At 40.0% G+C, this 22712-nt stretch overlaps 2 protein-coding genes across 56 annotated transcripts in view; one reads left to right on the top strand and one right to left on the bottom strand.

Moving 5' to 3' along the window:
* Nucleotides 1-22712, bottom strand: part of CACNA1C (calcium voltage-gated channel subunit alpha1 C) — a 725791-nt gene that overhangs the window by 686268 nt on the left and 16811 nt on the right. The window lies entirely within an intron of this gene.
* Nucleotides 11463-22712, top strand: part of DCP1B (decapping mRNA 1B) — a 72727-nt gene continuing 61477 nt past the window's right edge. For 9 of the 21 annotated variants that reach the window (XR_004729218.3, XR_004729220.3, XM_035258372.3 and 6 more), the window contains exons 1-3: nucleotides 11463-11636; nucleotides 16943-16983; nucleotides 21396-21523. Coding sequence is in view for 18 of the 21 variants with exons in the window: in XM_035258372.3 (XP_035114263.3) it covers nucleotides 11487-11636; nucleotides 16943-16983; nucleotides 21396-21523 (319 nt within the window). In the remaining 3 variants the exon portion in view is untranslated. Of the gene's footprint in view, nucleotides 11637-12354; nucleotides 12443-13167; nucleotides 13334-13737; nucleotides 13877-16942; nucleotides 16984-18460; nucleotides 18575-21395; nucleotides 21524-22712 lie in introns of those variants that run through there. The other 12 variants (XR_013522516.1, XM_078338421.1, XM_078338426.1 and 9 more) reach the window with 6 other exon arrangements.

The raw sequence follows: 22712 nt of genomic DNA, 5'->3' as shown, positions 1-22712 counted from the left end.
CTCTGGCTCCTCTGTAAGGTCTAAAGCTCAAATCAACCAGAAAAGTCTTACGTCCAAGAATAACTGAGACCAGCCTCTAACTCTCAGGATCATTCCACCCTGGTCGAGGTAAAGACAGGATGTATAGTATCTTCATGTCAATATACTTGGCAATTCATTTAAAGAAACTGGAGGCTTTCCTGGGCCTTTGCCATGTTCCCATAGCAACCCAAACTTTTCACACTCACCCCACTTTATTTTGATTACTTGTTTATGTGTCTGTTTTCCCGGTGTGATTCTAAGCTCTAGGAGGACAGGGAACATGCCTATCTTGTTCACTGCAATATTCCCAGCTCCTAGCCCAGTGTCTGTCTCATGCTAAGAGCTTAATAAATATTCATTGAATGGACAAGTGATTAAATGTAAAGGTTATCTCATAACTGAACGAGCAATACTTGCTACCTACTTCATGGGGAAGTGCTGAGCCATGAGTTGCTGTGCTGATTGTAAGCACTCTCCCATTATAGACTAAATATTGGCTTACTGGGTTAAAATAAATGCCTGTTTTTCTGACAGTTTGTTATTTTCTCCTAAAGTCCATATAATTTTTAATAAAAGTGAACAAAACCAAACAGTGGTTTCAGTGTTTGGGGTTGTTTATAAACACACTAACACTGAAGACCCACGGAGTCAGCCCTGTTAACAACTCCGGCCTGGCTGGCTGCAGTCCTGCTCACTGCTCCTAGGAGTCTCCATAGCAGCAGGGAGGGCAGGGGGAAGGTCAAAGCACTGGGAGAGGGCTGTTTATTACCAACAGGAGATGTGGAAAACACCCTGCCCTTTAATCTTCAAATTACCTCAAGGAAAACAGAAAACAATGTTACCATCAGGCATTATCACAGAGAAAACAGAGCCCTCTGTGGATGCTCAAACCCTGCTTTTAAAGCCTCATATTTTATGATTACATCAAAACACTTAAAGTGTCTCAAAGAGCTCTTTCAGCAATACTGACAACAAACACAAAAATAAATGTTATAACATTATCTCCTTATTAGAGATAAGAAAAACTGGTCTGGATTCTACATAATTTCTTCCATAACCACAGAAATGGGTGAGAACCTGCAGATGCTACCTCCCAGCCCGCAAGGCTGATACCACTGCCCCCTGCCTTACCTCCAAAGACAGTCGCTACAGGTCCTTAAACAACCAAGATTCCTGCAGCAATATCAGAGTGGAGATCTGTATCTGTGGTTTTTGCATCATGCCCCTGGTCCCAAAGACATCACAGAAATAAATTAGGGGCCTGGCAATGGCAATACGGTAAAATTAAAAATCATCACCATTAGTAAACCAGAAAAAATGGGGAGCAGTAATTGTTTGCTTTACATTAGTACATTCTGTTTTAAGTGCCTTTAGAAATGGTAAAGTACTAATTTTTGTTCTGGAAGTATGACTCTTTTGTGCAGGATGTAAATCTTGCTGTTCTCAGGAGCAAGGGCCAATGACTGAACATTCATGGAGACCTATCTTCACACCAGGCAGGCACTTCATATTCTAAACAAGTCACAGGCATTATATTATCTAGTTATCACAATAAGCCTAGCAGGTTGCCGTTATTATTGCCTCTATTTTATAGATGAATAAACTGAGATCCAGAGCTTTAGAGTCCTCTCAAGGTTACACGGCTAGAGGGAGATTGAGACTTGAGTTTCTCGGACTGCAGAGCTCACGCCTGCGATCATTTTGCTGTATGTCTCCGAAATTAGGCTGCTATGACTAGATTTAATTTTCTGTACTGTAGGGAGATTGAAGGAATCCCAAATCCCAGGAAAATCCGTCAGCTGAAGTCACTCAGAAATATTTCTGGTCATTTAGGTGTCCTTTAAGCACAAGGCCAAAAATAACAGTGAGTTAAGTGACACTGGAGTAGAAATACAGGTCACATCCAATTACAATGGATCTCAAGGGAGCATCCCAGCTCTTATTGTGTTCTGGATCTTTTATACATTAAATATTGCTTTCCCCAACTACTAGAGGTCTCACTGATCCTCCATCCTTTTCTCCAAGTTCTGGTACTTGCCTGTACATCACAGCTTAAAACTTGATGATTATTATATTTTACTGTTCACTATTTTTTCATGTGTGCTAGTCTTTGTCTCCTGAACTATATTTTAAATTCCTTGAGAATAGAAACTGGGCTTCCAATCTATTGTGTATTTACACTGTGCCCAAGCTGGGTGCCTACTAAGCATGCAGAAAGTCCTCAATATAACTTACCTATTGATTTGTTTAAATAATATAGGCTGAAAACCTTTTTCTGTAAAGGGCTAGATAGTAAATATTTTAGACTTTGCAGAATACATGATCTCTGTTGCAACTACTCAACTCTGCTGTTACGGGGTGCAAACAGCCATAGACAAGTCAATGAGCATGGCTGTGTCCTAATAAAACTTTATTTACACAACAGGCAGAGGGCCAGATTTAGCCTAAGGGCTTTAATTTGTCAACCCAATATAGAATATTCATGATAGGCTTGAGGGACTGGGTAGGGAAATATTCTCAAATCTCAGCATTATGGAAGTAGATACCATACCTCCCCTTCCTCCCTCCACACCCTGGTCCTCACTGTTAGAACTCTAGCCCCTGACCAAGCCAAGTATTTTTCCAAAGCCTCTCATCTTGGATTTAAGGTTAGTTTAGCACACTATTTTGCAGTTCAATTACCTTTGGAGCTTCATATATCAGTTTAAAAAGACAAAAATCAATCACAAAGTGAAAAGCTAACATAGCGGGCTGTGAGAACAGTTAGTAACTACAACAGTGTTCAAATGCATCCCACCCAGGAGTCTCTGACACTTTTTCCCAACTGCTTCTTACAGACTGTCATGCAAATCATCGTAGGTCATTTGAAATACGCATTTCACCTGGATGAGCAATCTACAGAGAGAGCCCTTCCACCCTGGCAGGAAGCCGCCTTCCGGATGGCAAGAGGAAGCATTCCTTCCTCCCCACAGCAACAACTTTCCTTCAGCATGAGGGAAAACAACAAATGAAAAAAAAAAGGCCTTTCAGCCCTTGGCTTTGATTTAACCTGAAAAAGTCTTTAATGGGCTGCTTCCCTGACCTAATTTCAGTACAAGATGTTTTCTTAAATCGTTCAGTACTGTTTCTGGGCTTATCTACTTGTTTGTAAAGATTTGATATGCATTTGATATGAACAGAGGTAGTCTAATAGAGAACCACAAAATCTGTAGCTGGGTAGCACTCTTCTAATTCAATCTCTATTCCACAGAGAAGTGAGGTGACTTGCCCAGAGCTGTGGGTTCTTGCTCAAATCAGATAATCATTCAGGTCATCCCTCTATGACCTTAGGGCTATGGTAATGAATCAGATAGCACACACCAAGCTAATGTGAATGAAAATTTGGTGACAACCCTAAACAGTCCTCCATGTCCCACGACAAGGCTCCTTTACTTGAAATGAGCCACATCCAATAACAGCTTCCTCAATACTGTGGCACAGAGCTGCCTGTGTTTTCAGAGGCATGGCAAGCAATGTCTACACGACTTCCATTGTCCTTTTCATGGTACACTGAGAATAAAACAGAGATTTGTCTTCTGCAGTTTCTACTTTTTTTTTTTTTTTGAGGTGGAGTTTCGCTCTTATCACACAGGCTTGAGTACAGTGGCGCTATTTTGGCTCACTGTAACCTCTGCTTCCCAAGTTCAAGCAATTCTCCTGCCTCAGCCTTCCGAGTAGCTGGGATTACAGGTGCCCGCTGCCATGTCTGGCTGTTTTTTGTATTATAGTAGAGACAGGGCTTTGACATGTTGGCCAGGCTGGTCTCAAACTCCTGACCTCAGGTGATCCACCGGTCTCGGCCTCCCAAAGTGCTGGGATTACAGGTGTGAGCCACAGTGCCTGGCCTCTACTTCTTCTTAACATCTTTTTCTCCCTCTTGGTAATCAAATGACTGATGAATTTGACTGAGACTCACGGACACTGGTCAGCACCATTAGCTCTTTGCATTTTAAGCCAATGATCTCTTCATGTGGAATTAAAGGTACTTCTTCATAGTTTAGGGTGATGCCCAGAAACACCAGGAAGCAAATTAAAAGGTGTAGCTATTGTAGAGATCCTCTAGGCCCACTAAGCCTTCACCTGACCCCTGACAGGGACAGTAAAATTAATAGCTTTCATAGGACTGGCAGAGAGAAGCAAATAGAGATCAAAAGAAAAAAATTCATGTCTGGTCTCTCCACTTCAAAAAGCTCTAATTACCCCAACCCCGCTTTAGGTCAAGTTAATAGAGGTCCAGTGCAGGGAGCTACAAGGGCCAGACTGGAGAATTTCTGACCTTTTCAAAGGTACAGGTTACCTCTTATCCTAGCAAAAGCCCCCCTGGCAGGTGTCTGCCTTCCCCACATTTGCCAGTCTTCACCCCGTATCTACACCTTCTCATTCCACTCTGGCTCCCAAAAACTGTTCCAATCTTTTTTTTTTTTTTTTTGAGACAGAGTTTCGCTCTTGTTACCCAGTCTGGAGTGCAATGGCACGATCTCGGCTCACCGCAACCTCTGCCTCCTGGGTTCAAGCAATTCTCCTGCCTCAGCCTCCCAAGTCGCTGGGACTACAGGCGTGCGCCACCATGCCCAGCTAATTTTTGTATTTTTAGTAGAGACGGGGTTTCACCATGTTGACCAGGATGGTCTCGATCTCTTGACCTTGTGATCCACCCTCCTCGGCGTCCCAAAGTGCTGGGATTATAGGCGTGAGCCACTGTGCCCGGCCAATTGTTTCAAATCTTAACCTCTTTATACAACCTTGCAGAACAAAGAGCTATGTCTCCCATGTTTTATCTTCCTCTGTGAAGTTTCTGATAAATATGTTTTAACTTGCATCCTTTATCATACGAAAATATTGGGAATGCACTGCCCTGGGAATTAACATATTCTTTGTCACTTAGGCAGACTTTTTTTTTTATTTGAACACTGCCTGGACTAGAAGTATCCCTTCTGGGCTTCTATTGAAAGAATAATATTGATGAAGAAGGTAGTAATAATGATGATGAAGACAGCAATACTCTTACTGCTACTAATTTTAATAAGTTTTTTTTTTTCATTTGCAGAACATTGTACAGATTGCGAAGCTTTTTTTGGTACATTTTCTCACTTGATCTCATTTACCCAGTGAAATTGGTAGAGCAAATATTATATTCCCCAAGGTATAGGAGAGGTCATTTGTTGAAGGTCACAGAGATAGAAAGAGGTGAAACTAGTTTCCCTTTCCAGGAGGTGCCCTTTCTACTGTGCTCTGCTGCTTAAAAAATAAATGAAGCATGCACTGAAAGCAACTGAAAACACACTGCTTGAAACTGTTCTCCACAGGGAGAGAGAGTTAATTCTTCACTTCTGTCATCTTTTGGAATAAAATTCCTAGCAAAAAGGACAACTCATACAGATGATACAAGCGCAGTATCAGAGGCTGTATCAGTCATTTCAGAATCACAAATTCTTAGGGTCATCCTGGAAGCTCCTCCTTTCCTCTCCATTCTATCACATTCTACTACAAGACAAATGCCAGACTTAGAGGGTATTTACGAAACAAAGAAAAGGGTACTAATAAAGCAGACTGTGTATTTGTGTTTTAAAATTATGATGACACAAAGAGTCAATCTATATTTGTATACAAACGTCCATTCATGGCTACAGAACCAAACGGTTTTCAGTTATATTCTGATTTTCAAACAATCTAAACATACTGTCTTCTTACAATCACCTTAATTGATTAGGTGCTGAATTTTGCCATACTCAGTCATAGCCATGGCATAAAAATCCCAGACCCAGACATCATTTTTTTATCAAATGACAAACTTGTTTTAAACTGCAGTATCTAACTTTATAAGACCAAGTCTGAGCATATATTTAATTTCATAATGACAATTATAAAATAATCATGAACCTGAAGACATCAGTATTTGTCCAAGGTATCAAGAAGAGGCTTATGGAAACACAGTGGAAGTACGCCAGTACCGTGGACACCAACAGAAATGGAAGTGGCATGGATTAAAAAAGAATTTGCCTATTTGTAATGGTCTTTTACTAATATCGAGCCTGCAACTTAGTATATTTGGATAAGTGATGATGACTTGGTTTTACAAACACAGATTATTCAAATAGAAAGTAGGCAGAAGGCTGACGCCATCCTAGAAGGTCAGAGCTTTAGACCTTTGTGGGGCGGGGAAAGAATTAAAAAATAAAGCTCTGTGGGCCACAGAGATGAACAATATGGCGATACCGAAGTCACTGCAACATTATTTATCTTTTTTCTTCTGAGTATGATTTCTAATCTTCAAGAGTTTTTTGTTTGCAAGTTAAAAAACCAAAAACTTTTCCATTTTTTTTCTATCTCCCTTAGAATGTAACCTCTGAGAGATCAGGACTTGCTATTGTATGTTCTTTTATCCCAACTTGGATTTCATTATTTTATAAATCATGAGCTCTTTAAGAAGCTGACATTTGACGAGTAAATTCAACTAACTCAGGGTTTAGTTTTAAAGAATAAGCATTTATTAAATCTCTATTATTCACAAGGCATTGGATCAAGTGCTAGGGAGACTACACGGGTGATAAGTACATAAAAAATAGCAACTCCAGCCTGAGAAACACAATGAGACCCCATCACTACAAAATATAAAAACATTGGCTAGGCACAGTGGCACCCGCCTGTGGTCCCAGCTACCTGTGGTCCCAGCTGGGATGGGAAGGAGGTCAAGGCTGCAGTGAGCTGTGATTGTGCCACTGCACTCCAGCCTGGGCAACAGAGCGAGACCCTGTCTCAAAAACAAATAAATAAATAAATAAAAACTGATGAAACATACTATTTCCTCCTTTTGCTTATCTGTCAAGAAACTCAAAGCTAAATTTCTTGTTCAATTGCAAGAACCATTTTCAGACTAGATTTTCTATAATTCTCTTTTATTACAATGACTGGTTTTTAAGAATTGGAAAAAAGTGTATATGTAACATAGTAAATAAGTCTGAGTCAGGATAAAGTGAGTTAAGTGCCACAAGAAAAATCACAACAGAGTGCACTGAGGATTCACAGGCCGAAAGGATTGTAAGCAACAAGACAGGAGGTGAGTTTTCCAGGAAAAGGACATTCCAAGCTAAGAAGACAGATGGGCAAAGGTACAGAGATGGGAATGTGTAAGATACTTGAGAGAAAACAGTTCAGATACAAGGAGGTTGAAACAGGAGATGGGTCATTCATTCATGTTGTTTCATTAATTCTAAACACAAAAAATCAACCCTTCTCTACTAAGGATCATATTGGCACGTTGTTCACATAGGTGACATTTTCCCCATAAGCAAAGTAACAGTATCTTCCTCTTACGCATTAGTGAGATCAAAGACTGGAGATGACACGACCACTTAATTTCAGTACAGACACAAGAAGCAACCATAAATCATGAAGAATGAATTAATGAATTTCATCAAGTGAGCACTCAATAAATACTTGGCAATTGTAGTCATACAGATCACTAAGACTTGTATGCATTTTTGTTTTATGAACATTTAAGCTTTTACAATGGCCCCCATATTGTCTGTCTTCTCTATTGAGCTCAAAACAATTTGTTCTTTGGGGGTCAGGATCTGTTCTTTACACTTTAAAGATGAAAAGACTGAAAAATTACAAGGAAAATGAATTGTGTAATGATCATGGAACTTAATAGACAAAAGAAACGAAATGCCCCATTATATATATGAGGGAAATGCAAAGTAGAATCTGTGGGTTCATGCTGAAATATCAAAATTAGAACAGCTAATCAAGTGAGAAAGTGTGACTAGTTCAAGAGTTAATCACAAAGTTCTCCATTGCCCATATTACGATTAAACTTGTTTCTGGAAGCACGGATGTGATATAAGAGCAGAGAGGTTAGGGATACTGGAGAAGGGTAGTGAACTAACACAGAAAGTTGTCTAGTCAGTTTTGTGTGGTTGCTCAGTTGCCACAGCCCTATGTTTTTCAAACTGCAGGTCACAATCCATTAGTTGGTCATGAAATCAATTTACAGAGTCACAGCTAGTATTTTCTAAAATGTCTGTATCAGCCGGGTACAGTGGCTCACGCCTGTAATCACAGCAGTTTGGGAGGCTGAGGCAGGTGGATCACCTGAGGTTGGGAGTTCAAGACCAGCCTGATCAAAATGGAGAAACCCTGTCTCTACTAAAAATACAAAATTAGCCAGGCATGGTGGCGCATGCCTGTAATCCCAGCTACTTGGGAGGCTGAGGCAGGAGAATCGCTTCAACCCGGGAGGCAGAGGTTGTGGTGAGCCAAGATCAGGCCATTGCACTCCAGCCTGGGCAACAAGAGCAAAACTCCATCTCAGAAAAAAAAAAAAAGTCTATATCATTTAGTATTGTTTCATGAAACATTTATTTGAGTTAATATCAGGTACAAATATATAAACATATGTTCTGGGTCAGACTCTGCAAACGACCGCAGCCCTAGTCAAAAAAAAGTTGTTTGAAAGCCATTGCTGTATTCTTCCCCATTGGGAAGTTAGGCTTGGGAGTCAATAGGTCTGAGACTCCAAAATGCAACTTAATCAAGAATTTCAGTACAATTGAAATTGTGACTGCAAAGATTACATTACAACACATTATTATGAGAGGGTATTGTGTCGTACCTGTGATATTTCTATATCGAATAGGTAAGAATTTATGAACGTAATAATTTCTGCACAGTTGTTCTAATAGTCAATGCTAGGTAAATGGTTTAGATCAACTGTTCTCAACTTTTTAGTCTCAAGACCCCTTTATACTCTTAAGAAGTATTATTATTATTATTTTGAGACGGAGTGTTGCTCCATTGCCCAGGCTGGAGGGCAGTGGCGGGATCTCAGCTCACTGCAACCTCTCCTTCCTGGGTTCGAGTGATTCTCCTGCCTCAGCCTCCCAAGTAGATTACAGGTGCCTGCCATCATGCCCAGCCCATTCTGAAAAATTATTGAGGGCTCCCTCAAAGAACTTTTGTTTATATAAGTTATATCTACCTATATTTACCATATTGGAAATTAAAAATAACTTCAGAGAGGCTGGGCACAGTGGCTCACCCTGTAATCCCAGCACTTTGGGAGGCTGAGGTGGGCAGATCACCTGAGGTCAGGAGTTTGAGACCAGCCTGGTCAAGATGGTGAAACCCGGTCTCTACTAAAAATACAAAAATTAGCCAGGGGTGGTGGTGAGCGCCTGTAATCCCAGCTACTCAGGAGGCTGAGGCAGGAGAATCACTTGCTCCTGGGAGGCAGAGATTGCAGTGAGCCAAGATCACACCATTGCATTCCAGCCTGAGTGACAGAGCAAGACCTCATCTTAAAATAAATAAATAAACTTAAAAAAATATGTAATTCATTTATTAAAAATAACAATGATCTTAAATATAAATCCATTTCTATGAAGAATAATTTTTTCCAAAATAAACATTTAGTGAGAAAAGAAGCATTCTTTTAAATTTTTGTAAATATCTTTAACATGGCTGAATAGTAGACAACTAGATTCTCATATCTGTTTCTGCTTATAATCTGTTGCTATGTAGACAACTAGATTCTCATATCTGTTTCTGCTTATAATCTGTGTTTTGTTTGGAGTATATGAAGAAATGCTGGCTTCTTACAGATAACGTAGTTGGAAAAGAGATGGATATTTTAATAGCATTTTTCAGACAATTGCGGATATTCTTCTTGGATAATATACCAAAACTTGACAAGCTGGAGTTTCTCAAAGCTTAGCTGCCATGTACTGTCTGAAATCCTATTAACTTTTTATTCTGTTACATTAAAAATCCATTAGTCCACCTTGTCCTAGAATGGATCTTTTGCCTATGCATGATTATGTGGCATGAGCCATTGGTCATTTGGAAAATACTGGATCACTGAGTTAAGCAGATCTTTCAGATATTGACACTTTCCATTATACAATATTTGTTAAAATTGCATTCACTATCACCCGTGATCTCATCAGAAAAAAAAAAAAACACATTAACTATTGAGAAGCTGTCAAGCTCATGGCAGTAGATACACTTTTCCTAAACTTTTAATTCTGGCTTGAAGGCTTAAAAATTATCATGGGCAACAGTAATTGTCCCTTGTTTTCCTGAAAGTGACAGGCATACTTTATATATTTTCAGAAAAATGTCAAGTACCTGTTTGAATAACCATAGTTTGCCCATCTTTCTTTCAAGTAAAAATGTTTTATGAAAATAAAAATAGAAACATGAATTCAGCCTGCAACTCAAGCACAGAAGTATTTTCCTAGAGACAAATATGACACACTCCGGTGTGCATCAGACGAGTTTTATGCCTGTTTCCTTTTTTTAATGCAGAATATTAAAAAGAATTGTACTCAAGGATTAAGCTTCAATAAAATTAATAATTTTTAGTGCTTATGAAGAACACCATCAGGTGACACTGGCTCCAGCTTCTTCTTTTTTTTCTTTTATCTTTTTAACTGAGAAGGCAGTTAGTGACAGGTACTTTGACTAACAATGCAGTTTGGTGCCCCTGCCTTAATTGCGTTAAGCCACCAGCATTTTTTTTTTTTTTTTTTTTGAGACGGAGTTTCGCTCTTGTTGCCCAGGCTGGAGTGCAATGGCGCGATCTCGGCTCACTGCAACCTCTGCCTCCTGGGTTCAGGCAATTCTCCTGCCTCAGCCTCCCGAGTAGCTGGGATTACAGGCACGCGCCACCATGCCCAGCTAATTTTTTGTATTTTTAGTAGAGACGGGGTTTCACCTTGTTGACCAGGATGGCCGGGCGCTGTGGCTCACGCCTGTAATCCCAGCACTTTAGGAGGCCGAGGCGGGTGGATCACGAGGCCAAGCCAAGCATTTTTAACCACCATTATCTGCAAAACGTCATCACAGTGAACAAGTCAAATAAGTACGTCTTAGTTTTGTCATAAAAGGTTTTTTTTGACCTTGCAGATCCCCCTAAAGGGTCTCAGAAACTCTCAAGGGGTTCCGGGACCACACTACAGTTTTAAGAACCACTGGTGTTAGCGGATTCGGAAATCAATTCAGTTTTTTTTGTCTTCAGAGTTCTTGATGCTCCAGGCTTATTTATTGTTATAGGTTTGATCCCTGAAGCGCCAAAGAAGAGATATGCCAAGGCGTGGAACATATTCAAGAAGGAAGTCCTACCGCGCATACAGCTCAAGCTCAGGCGCGAAGAGAAATAGCTCTTGGAGAAAGAAACTGGATTCAGAGGGCAGGCCTGGGCTTGTCGTTGCCAGTGGCAACGATCCTCAGCGGGCGGGGCGCGACTATCGATTAGTGAGGCCTTGGGTCCGTCGGCGGCCAAGAGGGTTGGGGTGACTGGAGCCGGAAGGCCTTCCGGCCTTCTGGTACTCCTGGGTTTTCGGTTGCGAGGCAGCTCGCTCGTTCTGCGATCTATTGAGAGTGGCTTCCCAGAGCCCGGCGCCGATGTCGGGGAGGGAGGGAAGATGGCAGCAGTGGCGGCAAGCGGCCTGGTGGGGAAGGGGCGCGACATTAGCCTAGCGGCCCTGCAGCGCCATGATCCCTATATCAACCGCATCGTGGACGTGGCCAGCCAGGTGGCTCTGTACACTTTCGGCCATCGGGCCAACGAGTGGGTGCGTGTGGATGCGGCAGAGCCGTGCAGACCAGGGTTGGGGAGGCGTGGGGCGGGGGGCGTCAGTCTCGGGGTTTGAGGACCCAGTGAGGGGGAGGAGATGTTGACGCCCTGAAGGTGGGTGGATCGGGGACCTGAGGCCGAGGTTGTGGAGATGGGGTCCCGGGGGTTTGGGGAAGGGAGGCGGATCTGTGGAGCTACCTGGAGTTGGGGAAAAGACTTAAATCTCGAATGTACCCCACGCTGGGAAATCAGACCGATCGGGTACCGCACCCTGACAGCCGAAGAAAAGTAAGAACCTGATGCCTTAGGGCCGGAAGACCGATGTGCTTGAGAAAGTAAAGCTGAGTTCTGTTACAGTGGAACTGGCTATAGAGGAGGCAGGGACAGCAGACGAATAAAAGTGCAGAGTTCTGGTTTTAGAACGTCAGTCTTAGATGGGGCAAAGAGAAATCGAAACTTGATAGGAGGCGAGAAGTCTGCAAGTTGTAAACTAAGGGGAAACACCAAGAAAAGAGCCAACCTCGGCGAATAAAAGACAAAATGGAGCACGGTCTAACACTTAGAAGGAGACTGATGCTCTTGGAAAGACTGTTACACGACAGCCCACCATGTTTGACATTGGAGGCCATTTGGGAGCCAAATTATTTTAGTGCTCTTCTCAAAGCAGAGTCCCAATGAATGGTAATGGAATGAAATTTCATTGTCCTCACAATTAGAATGGGGTAGAAGCCTAGAACACTGGAGTCCTGTTGCAGGAATTGCTGCTTGTAATTTTGTAACCCACCCACGCGAATGTAGAGAGATGTAAGTTTATTTCTTTCCTCATAATGATTTTTGTCCAAATATTCATCATCCATTATATATTGTCCATTATATATCACATATATGATATCCATCATTTTAAAATAAGTTACAAAATAGTATGGAGAACCTGACCTTGATGAATGGATTTCAGATCAATTTTTTGTGTTCTTCAGGTCGGTTGTATAAACATTAAAACTTAAGGAAAACAACCATGTTGAACAAATCTAGTTTTTTAAATACCCACATTCATAAGCCTACTGATCTCCAGTATAGATCAGCAGCCTGTAGTAAAAACTCACCTGAAAATCATTAACATAAAAAAAAGACAAACAAAAGTGGGATAGAAAAACAGTTTTGGCCAAAGTTCTTAACAGAGGAAGTTCACCGGAATGGGGCAGAGAATTTTGGTCTACTCTCCTAGTGGCCAAACTCAAAAGGAGAACAGGAAGAGCTCTTTAATATTCCTTCTTATGTAATAGAAAAATGTACCACTTGATCAGGAGAAAGAGGTTATTTCCCCCTAGTTATACCTAGGTGTCAACTGAAGATTATAACAGTACTATTTACTAGCTCTCAGTCCTTAGACCAGTGGCACTCAGCTGGAGTTGATTTTGCCTGCAGGTGATATTTGGCAGAGTCTGGAGATGTTTGTGGTTGTCACACTGAGGAAGAGAGTATTATGACATCTATAGAGTAGAGACCAGGGAATGCTGAGCCTGAAAATTGCCCTACAGTGACTTCCTAGCTAGTGGTTTTCTAAGTTTTTGGTGTATCCAGATAACTCAGAGTTTTTAAAAAGTGAAACATGCCAAACCAAAACCTCTGGATAATGAGGCCCAGGCATTTGATATTGCTGAAAGTTTAATAGGTGACTCAGATGCTACATGCACGGTAAGAGAGATTGGGGAGGATAAATTGAGACCTACTTTTTGATTATTTTAACTGAGAATAATCAAGTTAAAATAGAGGTTGCTTTTATTTTGTGTCAGATGGTGTGTGGAGTCCCCAAATTTTGCAAAACAGTACTATTTTATATTCCATTTTGGGATGAATTCCATTTTGGCACTATTTTATATTCCATTTGGGATATTTTTTAGTATTTTGAATTCTGAATTGCTTATTTCTTTAGCACTTGTTTGATTTTATAATAGAGTGTAATATTAAGTCATCAAATTGTGCTTTTAAATTTTAAGCTAAAATACCCCAAGACTGGAAACTAATGCTTTAACATACAAGTCCTCCTTAAAGGATCTAAGGAACATCTAATAAAATCTTGTTTTAACTTTTCTCCACAGCCCTAACCCTGGACTTCGCTCAGAAAGAAAAAAAAAATCTGGGTGCCCTTAGATAACTATGGAGGGACCAGGAAAATGCATGAATTTGGGCAGCTGTAATGGAACAGAAATGTACATTTTTAAAGTCCGTTTTATCCAGGTATCATAGAGCACCTGATGTTTCTTCATCAAAAGATCTGAGTAGTGTAGGCTGGTTATCTCTTTTCAATGGAGAAACTGAGACATATAATAATAAACTGATTAGCCCAATATGATCTGGCAGGAGCCCCCCTCCAGGTCCCAGGTTGTGATTACTGAATCACAACTCCTTTCTAGTAACAAACTCGTATTCTTTGTGTGTAATGCTAAATAAAAATCTTAGTTTTAAGAATTGCTTGTTATAAGTTAAAGAATAATTTTAGGAGAAGTGTGCCTTTTACATTTCTGACCTTGGACTTTTAAAAACCGAAATGTGGCATTAAAGGGTTTTTTTTTTTTAAGAAAAGAGAATTTCTGTTACATCAAGGAAGAAAGGGAACAAGTCAGAAACTATTTAGTTTTATATGTGCTGATATATATAGACATCCTGATTCTGATCTCTGAGATGAAACAGTCCAAGGTCAAATACTGGAAGACCAGGAGTGTTTTGATCTTGTGGGGAGGGATCCTGACGGTCCATAGAGATTCTGCAAAGTCCTAGTTCTAGCATTTGTATCTTGGCTCAGTTTCCTAACAATGTAATGGGTGATACCAAATATTTAGTTTTTACAAATTTATTCATAAATGCTTTGTGGACTTGTGAATACTTGCTGACTGAATCAGTTAAACTTTAGGGACAGCCAAAAATTTGGATACTGTTCAGGTATCATTTACGGTACTGTAGTGGCCATTTTCCCAATTAGGGTGGTGGTTTGGGTTTTGTAATTCTTAGTGCTTAAAGTACACTAAGGATATACATTTCTTCACAGATAGGAATGAATCATGTTTGTTTTCAAAGAAAGATAAGTAATGTTTCTGTATACTTTTCTCTTTGACTTGGACGTTTTTCAAAGTACAGTGGCACATGGGCCACATTTCAGAAATAAGGATATGTTTCACAGTATATTGTAGTGATTTATAGACACTTCATAATGAATCTAGTTTAAGGATTAACTCCCTGACTTTTTACCTGTGCTTGTATGTAAGGGAAAAAACAGACTAAAGTTGTTTTAACTGTTATAAATTATTTATTTATTTATTTTTGATATGGAGTTTCGCTCTTGTTACCCAGGCTAGAGTGCAATGGTGCAATCTCGGCTCACCGCAACCTCCGCCTCCTGGGTTCAGGCAATTCTCCTGCCTCAGCCTCCCGAGTAGCTGGGATTACAGGCACGCGCCACCATGCCCAGCTAATTTTTTGTATTTGTAGTAGAGCCGGGGTTTCACCATGTTGATCAGGATGGTCTCGATCTCTTAACCTCGTGATCCACCCACCTCGGCCTCCCAAAGTGCTGGGATTACAGGCTTGAGCCACTGCGCCCGGCCATAACTTATTTATTTATTTTTAAGAGACAGGGTCTCGCTCTGTTGCCCAGGCTGGAATGCAGTGGCACAATCATAGCTCACTGTAGCGTCAAACTCATGGGCTCAAGCATTTCTCCCTCCTCAGCAGCTGGGGCTATAGTCATGTGCCACCACACCCGGCTAATTAAAAAAATTTTTTTTTGTAGAGATGGTAATTTGTTGCCCAGGCTGGTCTTAAACTGAACTCCTGGCCACAAGTGATCCTCCTGCCTCGGCCTCCCAGAGTGCTGGGATTACAGACATCAGCCACTGTGCCTGGCCTAAATTCTTTATTTGTAATTTCACATTCCATAATAATTAACATCTTGCAATTAAACACTTTGTTACTAAGTAATGATTTTTATAGCCATTTACTCTTGATGATAGTTTGATATAATTTGTGACATAATGGATTTTGTTTTCAGGACTCCTAGTATGATTTCATGGGCAGAGAGTATGTTGTTGAACTAAGTAAGGCAGTGGTTTTCAAACTAGCCTACATCAGAATCACCTGGAAAGTTTAATAAAACCCAGATTGCTGACCACCATCCCCAGAGTTTCTGATTCAGTAGGTTTGGGCAGGAGCCCAAGAGTTTGAATTTCTAATAAGTTCCCAAGTGATGCTGATGCCGCTGATCTGGGGATAACATTTTGAGGCCCACTGAGCTAAAGTGAATGAAAATTTGCTGAAATTACTTGAGTATGTGAGAGGATCATGCCTTGTGTGCCTTTTAAAAATTGCTGTTTTGATGTTATCCTTTTTTTTTAAAGGGTGTATTTTTCACCAAAATTACAGAGTACTTAAATATATAATGATTATGGTCATGAATATTAATTATAAAATATCAGGAGTTTAAATGGAATGCTGAAATTAAACCATGTCAGTTGCAAAAGTACATTTTAAATTCCGAATTACAGTGGGTCTGGTTACTGGTTAATAAAACATCTGGATACGTATATGTGTGTTTTTAGTATGCGTTATATTGATGAACATTATCGTAATGGCCTGGCTTCCTACCTTTGGAGAAATGGAAAAGAAATGTCAAATGAACTATCATTTTAACTTTACCACCTCTCCCAGATTTTCTCAGGCAAATTTCTGGAGTCCTATTGGTAATACTTGTCTGAGTCAACTTCAGATGACTGTAAATAGAATACACTGAGTAGTGGGTTGATTCATCTGAGAGCTCTGTGGCATGCTCTCTCTATGTAGCAGATCATCTGCGCTCCTAAGTGACTGGATATGTCAAGAGAAAATGAACCCAGAAAATAAAATGAAGGATAGTGAAATACAGACATACATGATGTCTACAGCTTGCCCTATACCCAGTGTGGTGGATGGAGAAAAGGGCAGCACACTTCTTTCTCATTAAATCCCCAGAGCACGCTTATTTTCTCGTTGTTTTAGCTCTAGGTATGTTGCTATCCCTGTATTTGGTAAAGAGAGATAATGATGGTTTATTTTATAAATGACAAAAGACTACTTCCTGCTGCCTAATCTGCAGAGCATAGAACTTGCTTTCTCCTTTTCCTGAGAACAACTCCTCATGTTGGGTATATCTGGCCTGTCGCAATTTCACCTACATGAAGTTGGATATAATTCCTGTTCTATGAGAAGTTTGTTTTATACCTTTGTGAATGAAGAGAACATACATGTCTTATGTGTTTTGTTTTTATTGTTTAGGAGAAGACTGATGTGGAAGGAACCTTATTTGTTTATACAAGGTAAGAGTGTTTTACTGTTATGAAGAAACTAACTTTTTGAAATAATATTTTAGCTCAGTTGTGTAACTGTTCTTCAGGTGCATGCAGTTTTATTTCAAAGAGAAGTAAAAGAATTAAATTTCAGTTTGAAATTATTAGTTGACATGCAGAAGGGAATACTGAATAATGTCACCTGGTATATTGCAATGAATGCTAATTTCAGAATATAATTTAAACTTCAATATAGATGAACTTAAATCATTGACTGGGTTCTGCTTAAAATAAATTAAATATTCTTTGATTCAAATGAGTGGCACAAAGTTCTTGACTATAATAAATTGGCAAGGAGCTAGAAGAACACTATGAGAAATACTAGATTGTTCAATTAATGTTTGGAAAAGGGTCTTTTCTCCCACCCCTGACTCTTTAAAAAAGCATGGTCCAAAATTGAGGCTGTCTTTCAGTCCTCCATTGTCCAGTTAATAGAGTATGTTTCAGGATAGATTTAATAAAACTCATGTTTTTAGTCATTTCTTGTTATCAGATATTATTAATATCAAATCACAAATGCATTATGTATATTGGCTCAATAAATAAACTTTACATTCAAATAAACATTCACGTAAAATGTCATAGCCAAAGGTCATCACCTTCAGTGAGGGTACAAAGATGAAATTCAGAGGCCTAATAGAAACTTTTCTAGTGGTATCAGTTTCATTGAGGAGACAGGAAATATACACACACGTGTATTTTCTTTCTACATATATTCATGTTTACAGTAAGCTACAGTACAGAATACAGTATCCTGAGTCCCAGTGGATAGATTCTGAGCAATGAATGGGCTGCTGTAATCGTGGAAACCTTTATAGCATGCTTGTCCAACCTGTGGCTCATGGGATACATGTGGCCCAGGATGACTTTGAATGTAGCCTGACAGAAATTCATAAACTTTCATAAACATTATGGGATTTTTTTTAAAGCTCATCAGCTATTGTTAGTGTTAATATATTTTATGTGTGGCCCAAGACAATTCTTCCCCTTCCAAGGTGTCCCAGGGAAACCAAAAGATCGGACACCCCTGCTTTATAGAGTGATGGGTCTTGAGTTGGGCCTCAGGAATAAGGTAGAACTTAGCTTGCATAGAGGAGAGGGAAGGCAGTCTCAACAGGAAGAACGGCAAAAGCAGAGGCACAGAACGTGGTCAGTTAAAGGGACAGTGAGGAAAATGACTGTCGTGCAGAGGCTTTATATTGGTTTGCAGTTGTTAGCAAGGGTGAGATTTGCCGGCTTGGAATGGCAAACTAAAGATTTTGAGATTTCTTTTTCTCTTTTTTTGAGATGGAGTCTTCCTCTGTCGCCCAGGCTGGAGTGCAGTGGCGCAATCTCCCCTCACTGCAACCTCCACTTCTGGGTTCAAGCGATTTTCCCACCTCAGCCTCCCAAGTAGCTGAGATTACAGGTGCCTGCTGCCATGCCCAGCTAATTTTTGTATTTTTAGTAGAGACAGGGTTTCACCATGTTGGCCAATCTGGCCTCGAACTCCTGACCTCAAGTGATGGCCTGCCTTCGCCTTCCAGAGTGCTGGGATTACAGGCATGAGCCACTGCGCCTGGTGAGTTTTATTTTCTTAGCAGTAGGAAGTTATTGAAGGCTTATGAACAGGAGAGTAATAGAGGAAATGTGTAGGGAAAGTCAGTGTTTTAACGTCATGGGGATGCACTGGTTCTAGAAGACACGAGTCAGGACAGTGAGAGGATTATTGCAGTGGAGTAGATATGAAATGATGAGAGTTTGGGTTAGAATAATAGAAACTGAACTGGAAAGAGGATTGCAATGGTGAAATTTTTAAAATGACAATATTTTGAACATGGAAGCTTGAGAATGACAGAAGCGTTGGTGGAATAGAAAGGCAGGAGATCAAGAATGTGGTTTGAGGATCAGCCCTCATTTTACTTTGAAGTAATTATTTGGAGTGGTAGCAGGACATTCGGGTGGAGGTGTCCAGCCCCTCAGAGTAGGGGCAGTGGTGGAGAGGGTTTGGAGTTGTCTGAGGTATTTTGGTAGTTGAAGCCATGAAAGAAAAGCTGTTCCCTAAAGGAGTGAGTATAAAGAGGAAACCGATGAGGGTTTATGGTTAGGTTTGAGGGCCAGCAAGGATACAGAGGAGTCAGCTTGAAAGATAAAAGCAGGACTAGAACACCACAGAGAGGCCTTTGGGGGACAAAGTGCATGCATGATGGAGGTCTGTGTGTGCTGGGGAGGAGGGAGCTCAGCTGCAGGGGAGGAAGATCTGTTCCAGTGGAGGCAGCACTGGGAGCGTGAAGAAGGCCAGCACACTAGGTGACGAGGTCAGGTTCTTTACAGTCTCAGAAAAGCAGTGGAGTACCCAAGAACCCTTGGCATATTAATCTGCATGATGTTGCCAAACATCCAGAGCACCAGAGGATGCCCCAAGGCAAGTTTCTTCAGTGGAGTATGAGCACTCTTGAGGATTCTGAAGTTCACCACGGAAGGCACAGGGTTGAACTGTACTGTGTGCCATGCATGCAGGGTGCACTGTCATGCATTTCTCCTTGGAGAAGTGACAGAAAAGATGTATTAGTATGTATTAATGATTGATTTGGGGAACTTTTAGTAGAGTTGTTTTTTTTTAACTGTGGAAGAGTAACAGATCATACAGATATTTTCTTTTTTGCACCCAAACCAAATATAAGTTTGTATTTTCAAAGATTTCTTACTATACTCCATGTCTCTAATAGAGCTCTGAATTAAACAAAACATGAAGTTGAAAACAAAATCCTTCCCTGTTTTTTAGTCTCTTCTCCAAATCTAACTCCTCAAGAATAGGATGCTTCCCTTATCCCCTGCAAAACAAAAACCTCCCAGATCCTAGTATGTTGAGGTCTTTCTTCAGTAGAGAATTACAAAAAGCATGTAAAACTCAAGGTGGGAGGGGGGTTTGGTACAGAGAATGGAGCTGGCGGTGATATATTTTGACTTCTCTTACAGAAGTTGCTCTAGAGCAATTGGCACATTTATCCCCTGGGCCTATTTTCTAAATTATGAGATGGTATGTACTATTAAAGAGGGGAGATCCTGTTGTGATAATGAAATATATGAAGAATCAGATTCTCATTCTTGTATGAAAACACTTAATCCCATTTAAAAAATCATTTATTTCCTCCCATGCCTTCCTTTCTGTAATAGAGAGTTCATAGAGACACCCACTGGTAATTTCTGAATCTGACACTTCCAGAGGACCCCCTAACAGAGCTCTTTGGGAGTTCATTTTTATTCTTCCTCTGAATTTAAGTTGAAATGATTACCATGGTTATTTCTGGTGTTGGTTGTATGCTTACCACCACTTTACCCCTTTGTAAAAAAAGCTAGGCAAGGATCGCCGCCCATCAATTTTAAAATTGGAGGTTTCAGAAGAAAATCCTGGCGGTGGTTATGTAGCTGTGTTCCTTGATCAGTATCAAATGGAGGTAACATAAAACTAAGACATAAACAACTTGTCTTCCTGTTGCTCATAACATTTCTGTGGGTTTGTTAATAACAGCCCTAGCACCCTCATTTAAAGTAAGTAAATGAATTCTGCTTGCTTCAGCTTCAGTGTGTAAGTTTGCAGTGTTTCATTTGTCACCAGAAGTGGCACAGTTGAATTACTATATGGCTGTCACCCAAGGGTAGACAAATGCACATGTAGTTAGAGTTTATACTCAGTATAATTTGGATTCTTTCTGCCTGGCAGAGTAGACATTCAAGGTTTATTGAGTGAAATGAAAATAAAACGTCACTAAATGTCACATTTTTATAGAGAAAAACTTTTATAGTGGTTTATCTATGTAGCTGTTTGCTTTGCATTGAAGAAAACAAAGTGTCTGCCCTTTGCATTGTTATATAAACTTCTAGTTCAGGCTCTGTAACCTCATTAAGTTCATTGTCCAGAGTTGCTTCATATCACTAAGAGATTTTGCAGCCCTCAATTTCAGACTAACACTTAACATTTTCTATGAAAATTTTCTTCATATAATTGTGATGTATACTTTAATATTAACAACCAAGATTGTTTAAAATATCTTTAATTAATTTAACTTTTAAAAAGTATTCTTTAAAAGTCAGTAATGTTTTAAAAAGTAGTTACTCTGTCTTAAAGGAATTTACAACCTAGGTAGAGAAATAAACAACTGTACACACACACACCCCACAAGTAAGAAAGTGTAACTCAATTTTAGGAAACAAGTCATCATGACAGTGCTGCTGCATTATGGGAATTAGTCTATAATGATGCCAGTGGTAAAGAAGCATGTGTACAGGCTGCTTGTATAAAGCTGTATATACAGAGATACATCAGAATATACTTATGCTGAAAATATCGCATACTAAGCAATTTGTCTATTGAGTTTCCCCTGACCCCTTGTGATTTTTAGGTCTGCTTCTCCAAAGCACGGATTCACCATTATGAATAGGCTGAGCATGGAAAATAGGACAGAACCTATTACTAAAGACTTGGATTTCCAACTCCAGGACCCTTTCCTTCTCTACAGAAATGCCAGATGTGAGTCTTTCTTACTACATTGGGTAGTTTTACTTCTGAAGTTTGGCCAAGTGTATGCCATTGTGTTTGAATTTGGTATCAGCGGCTATGGGGGGTGGTCTGTATCTTAACAAATGCTAATGTTTAGGAAATGCATGCCTAATTGATGGAATAGATTCTTCCCCAGAGGAGTTTAAGTGAATATGAATATGATGAAATAAATCTTTCAACCCTGTCTTTTGAGGCTTTACCAATTTGTCATGTGAACCCATTGCTGATCTTAAGCCTGAACAGGGCTGGGTGAGGCAAGTTCTTAGTGTGGAGACTACAGAGAGGCACGTAGGTGGCGCCCTGAATGAAGAATTAACGAGTCTGCTATAGCACTTTTTCTTATGTGTCACTTCTGGCTGAGTGTGCGGACAAAGTGTTCGAGGGCCTGTACTGTAGAAGTGCCATCTTCTGAATACAAGTAAATAAAAAATCAAAGTCCAAAAGTTTCTATCAGTCATTAAGAAGGTCATAACCCTTTGTAATACAGAAGTCGTAGTAGGTAACTAAATAGTCCTTGTCAGATTTGAAATGAAGTAGCCGTGCCTTTCTAATACTACATTTTACTCTCCGCTTGTGTTGCACTGCTGGTCAGCCCAGAGGAAGATTGCTGAAAATATGCAGTTGCAGGGACATCTCCACCCACAGAAAACAAGAACATAATACTAAATAGATACTATGCGCGTGCATGTGCGCGCATGCACCTTAGGCTTTGTGGACAGCTTTCATAAAGACCTTGCAGTGAAGAAATGTTTCTTTACATTTTTCATTCTACTCTTTGAGCTCAAGACACAAGAATTTGCCTACCTTATGCTATTCAGTGTAATTTTAATAATGAGTGTAGTATGAATATTTGAAATTTTAACCCCAATGAGTCATTAAGATGCATTAAAATGATGCGATATGTAACTGTCCAAATGGGTGGTCATCCTCTTATTTAGAGAATACATTTTTATGAGGTAAAAAATAAAGCTATTGAAACTATAATATGACTTACTAATGGCAGGTCCTGTGAAATGAAAACTTTTGCAATATAGAAAAAGATTGTGTTTTCTCCTCTTGTTTCTTTGATGAAAGGTATGCTTTATCAATTGTAGTTTATTACTAAAGACTTGGATTTCCAACTCCAGGACCCTTTCCTTCTCTACAGAAATGCCAGTTG

This window comes from Callithrix jacchus, chromosome 9 (genome assembly GCF_049354715.1).
Source record: "Callithrix jacchus isolate 240 chromosome 9, calJac240_pri, whole genome shotgun sequence".
Taxonomy (NCBI): Eukaryota; Metazoa; Chordata; class Mammalia; order Primates; family Cebidae; genus Callithrix; species Callithrix jacchus.
Note: the sequence above shows the minus strand (reverse complement) of the source record. Positions and strands in the feature narration are given on the sequence as shown.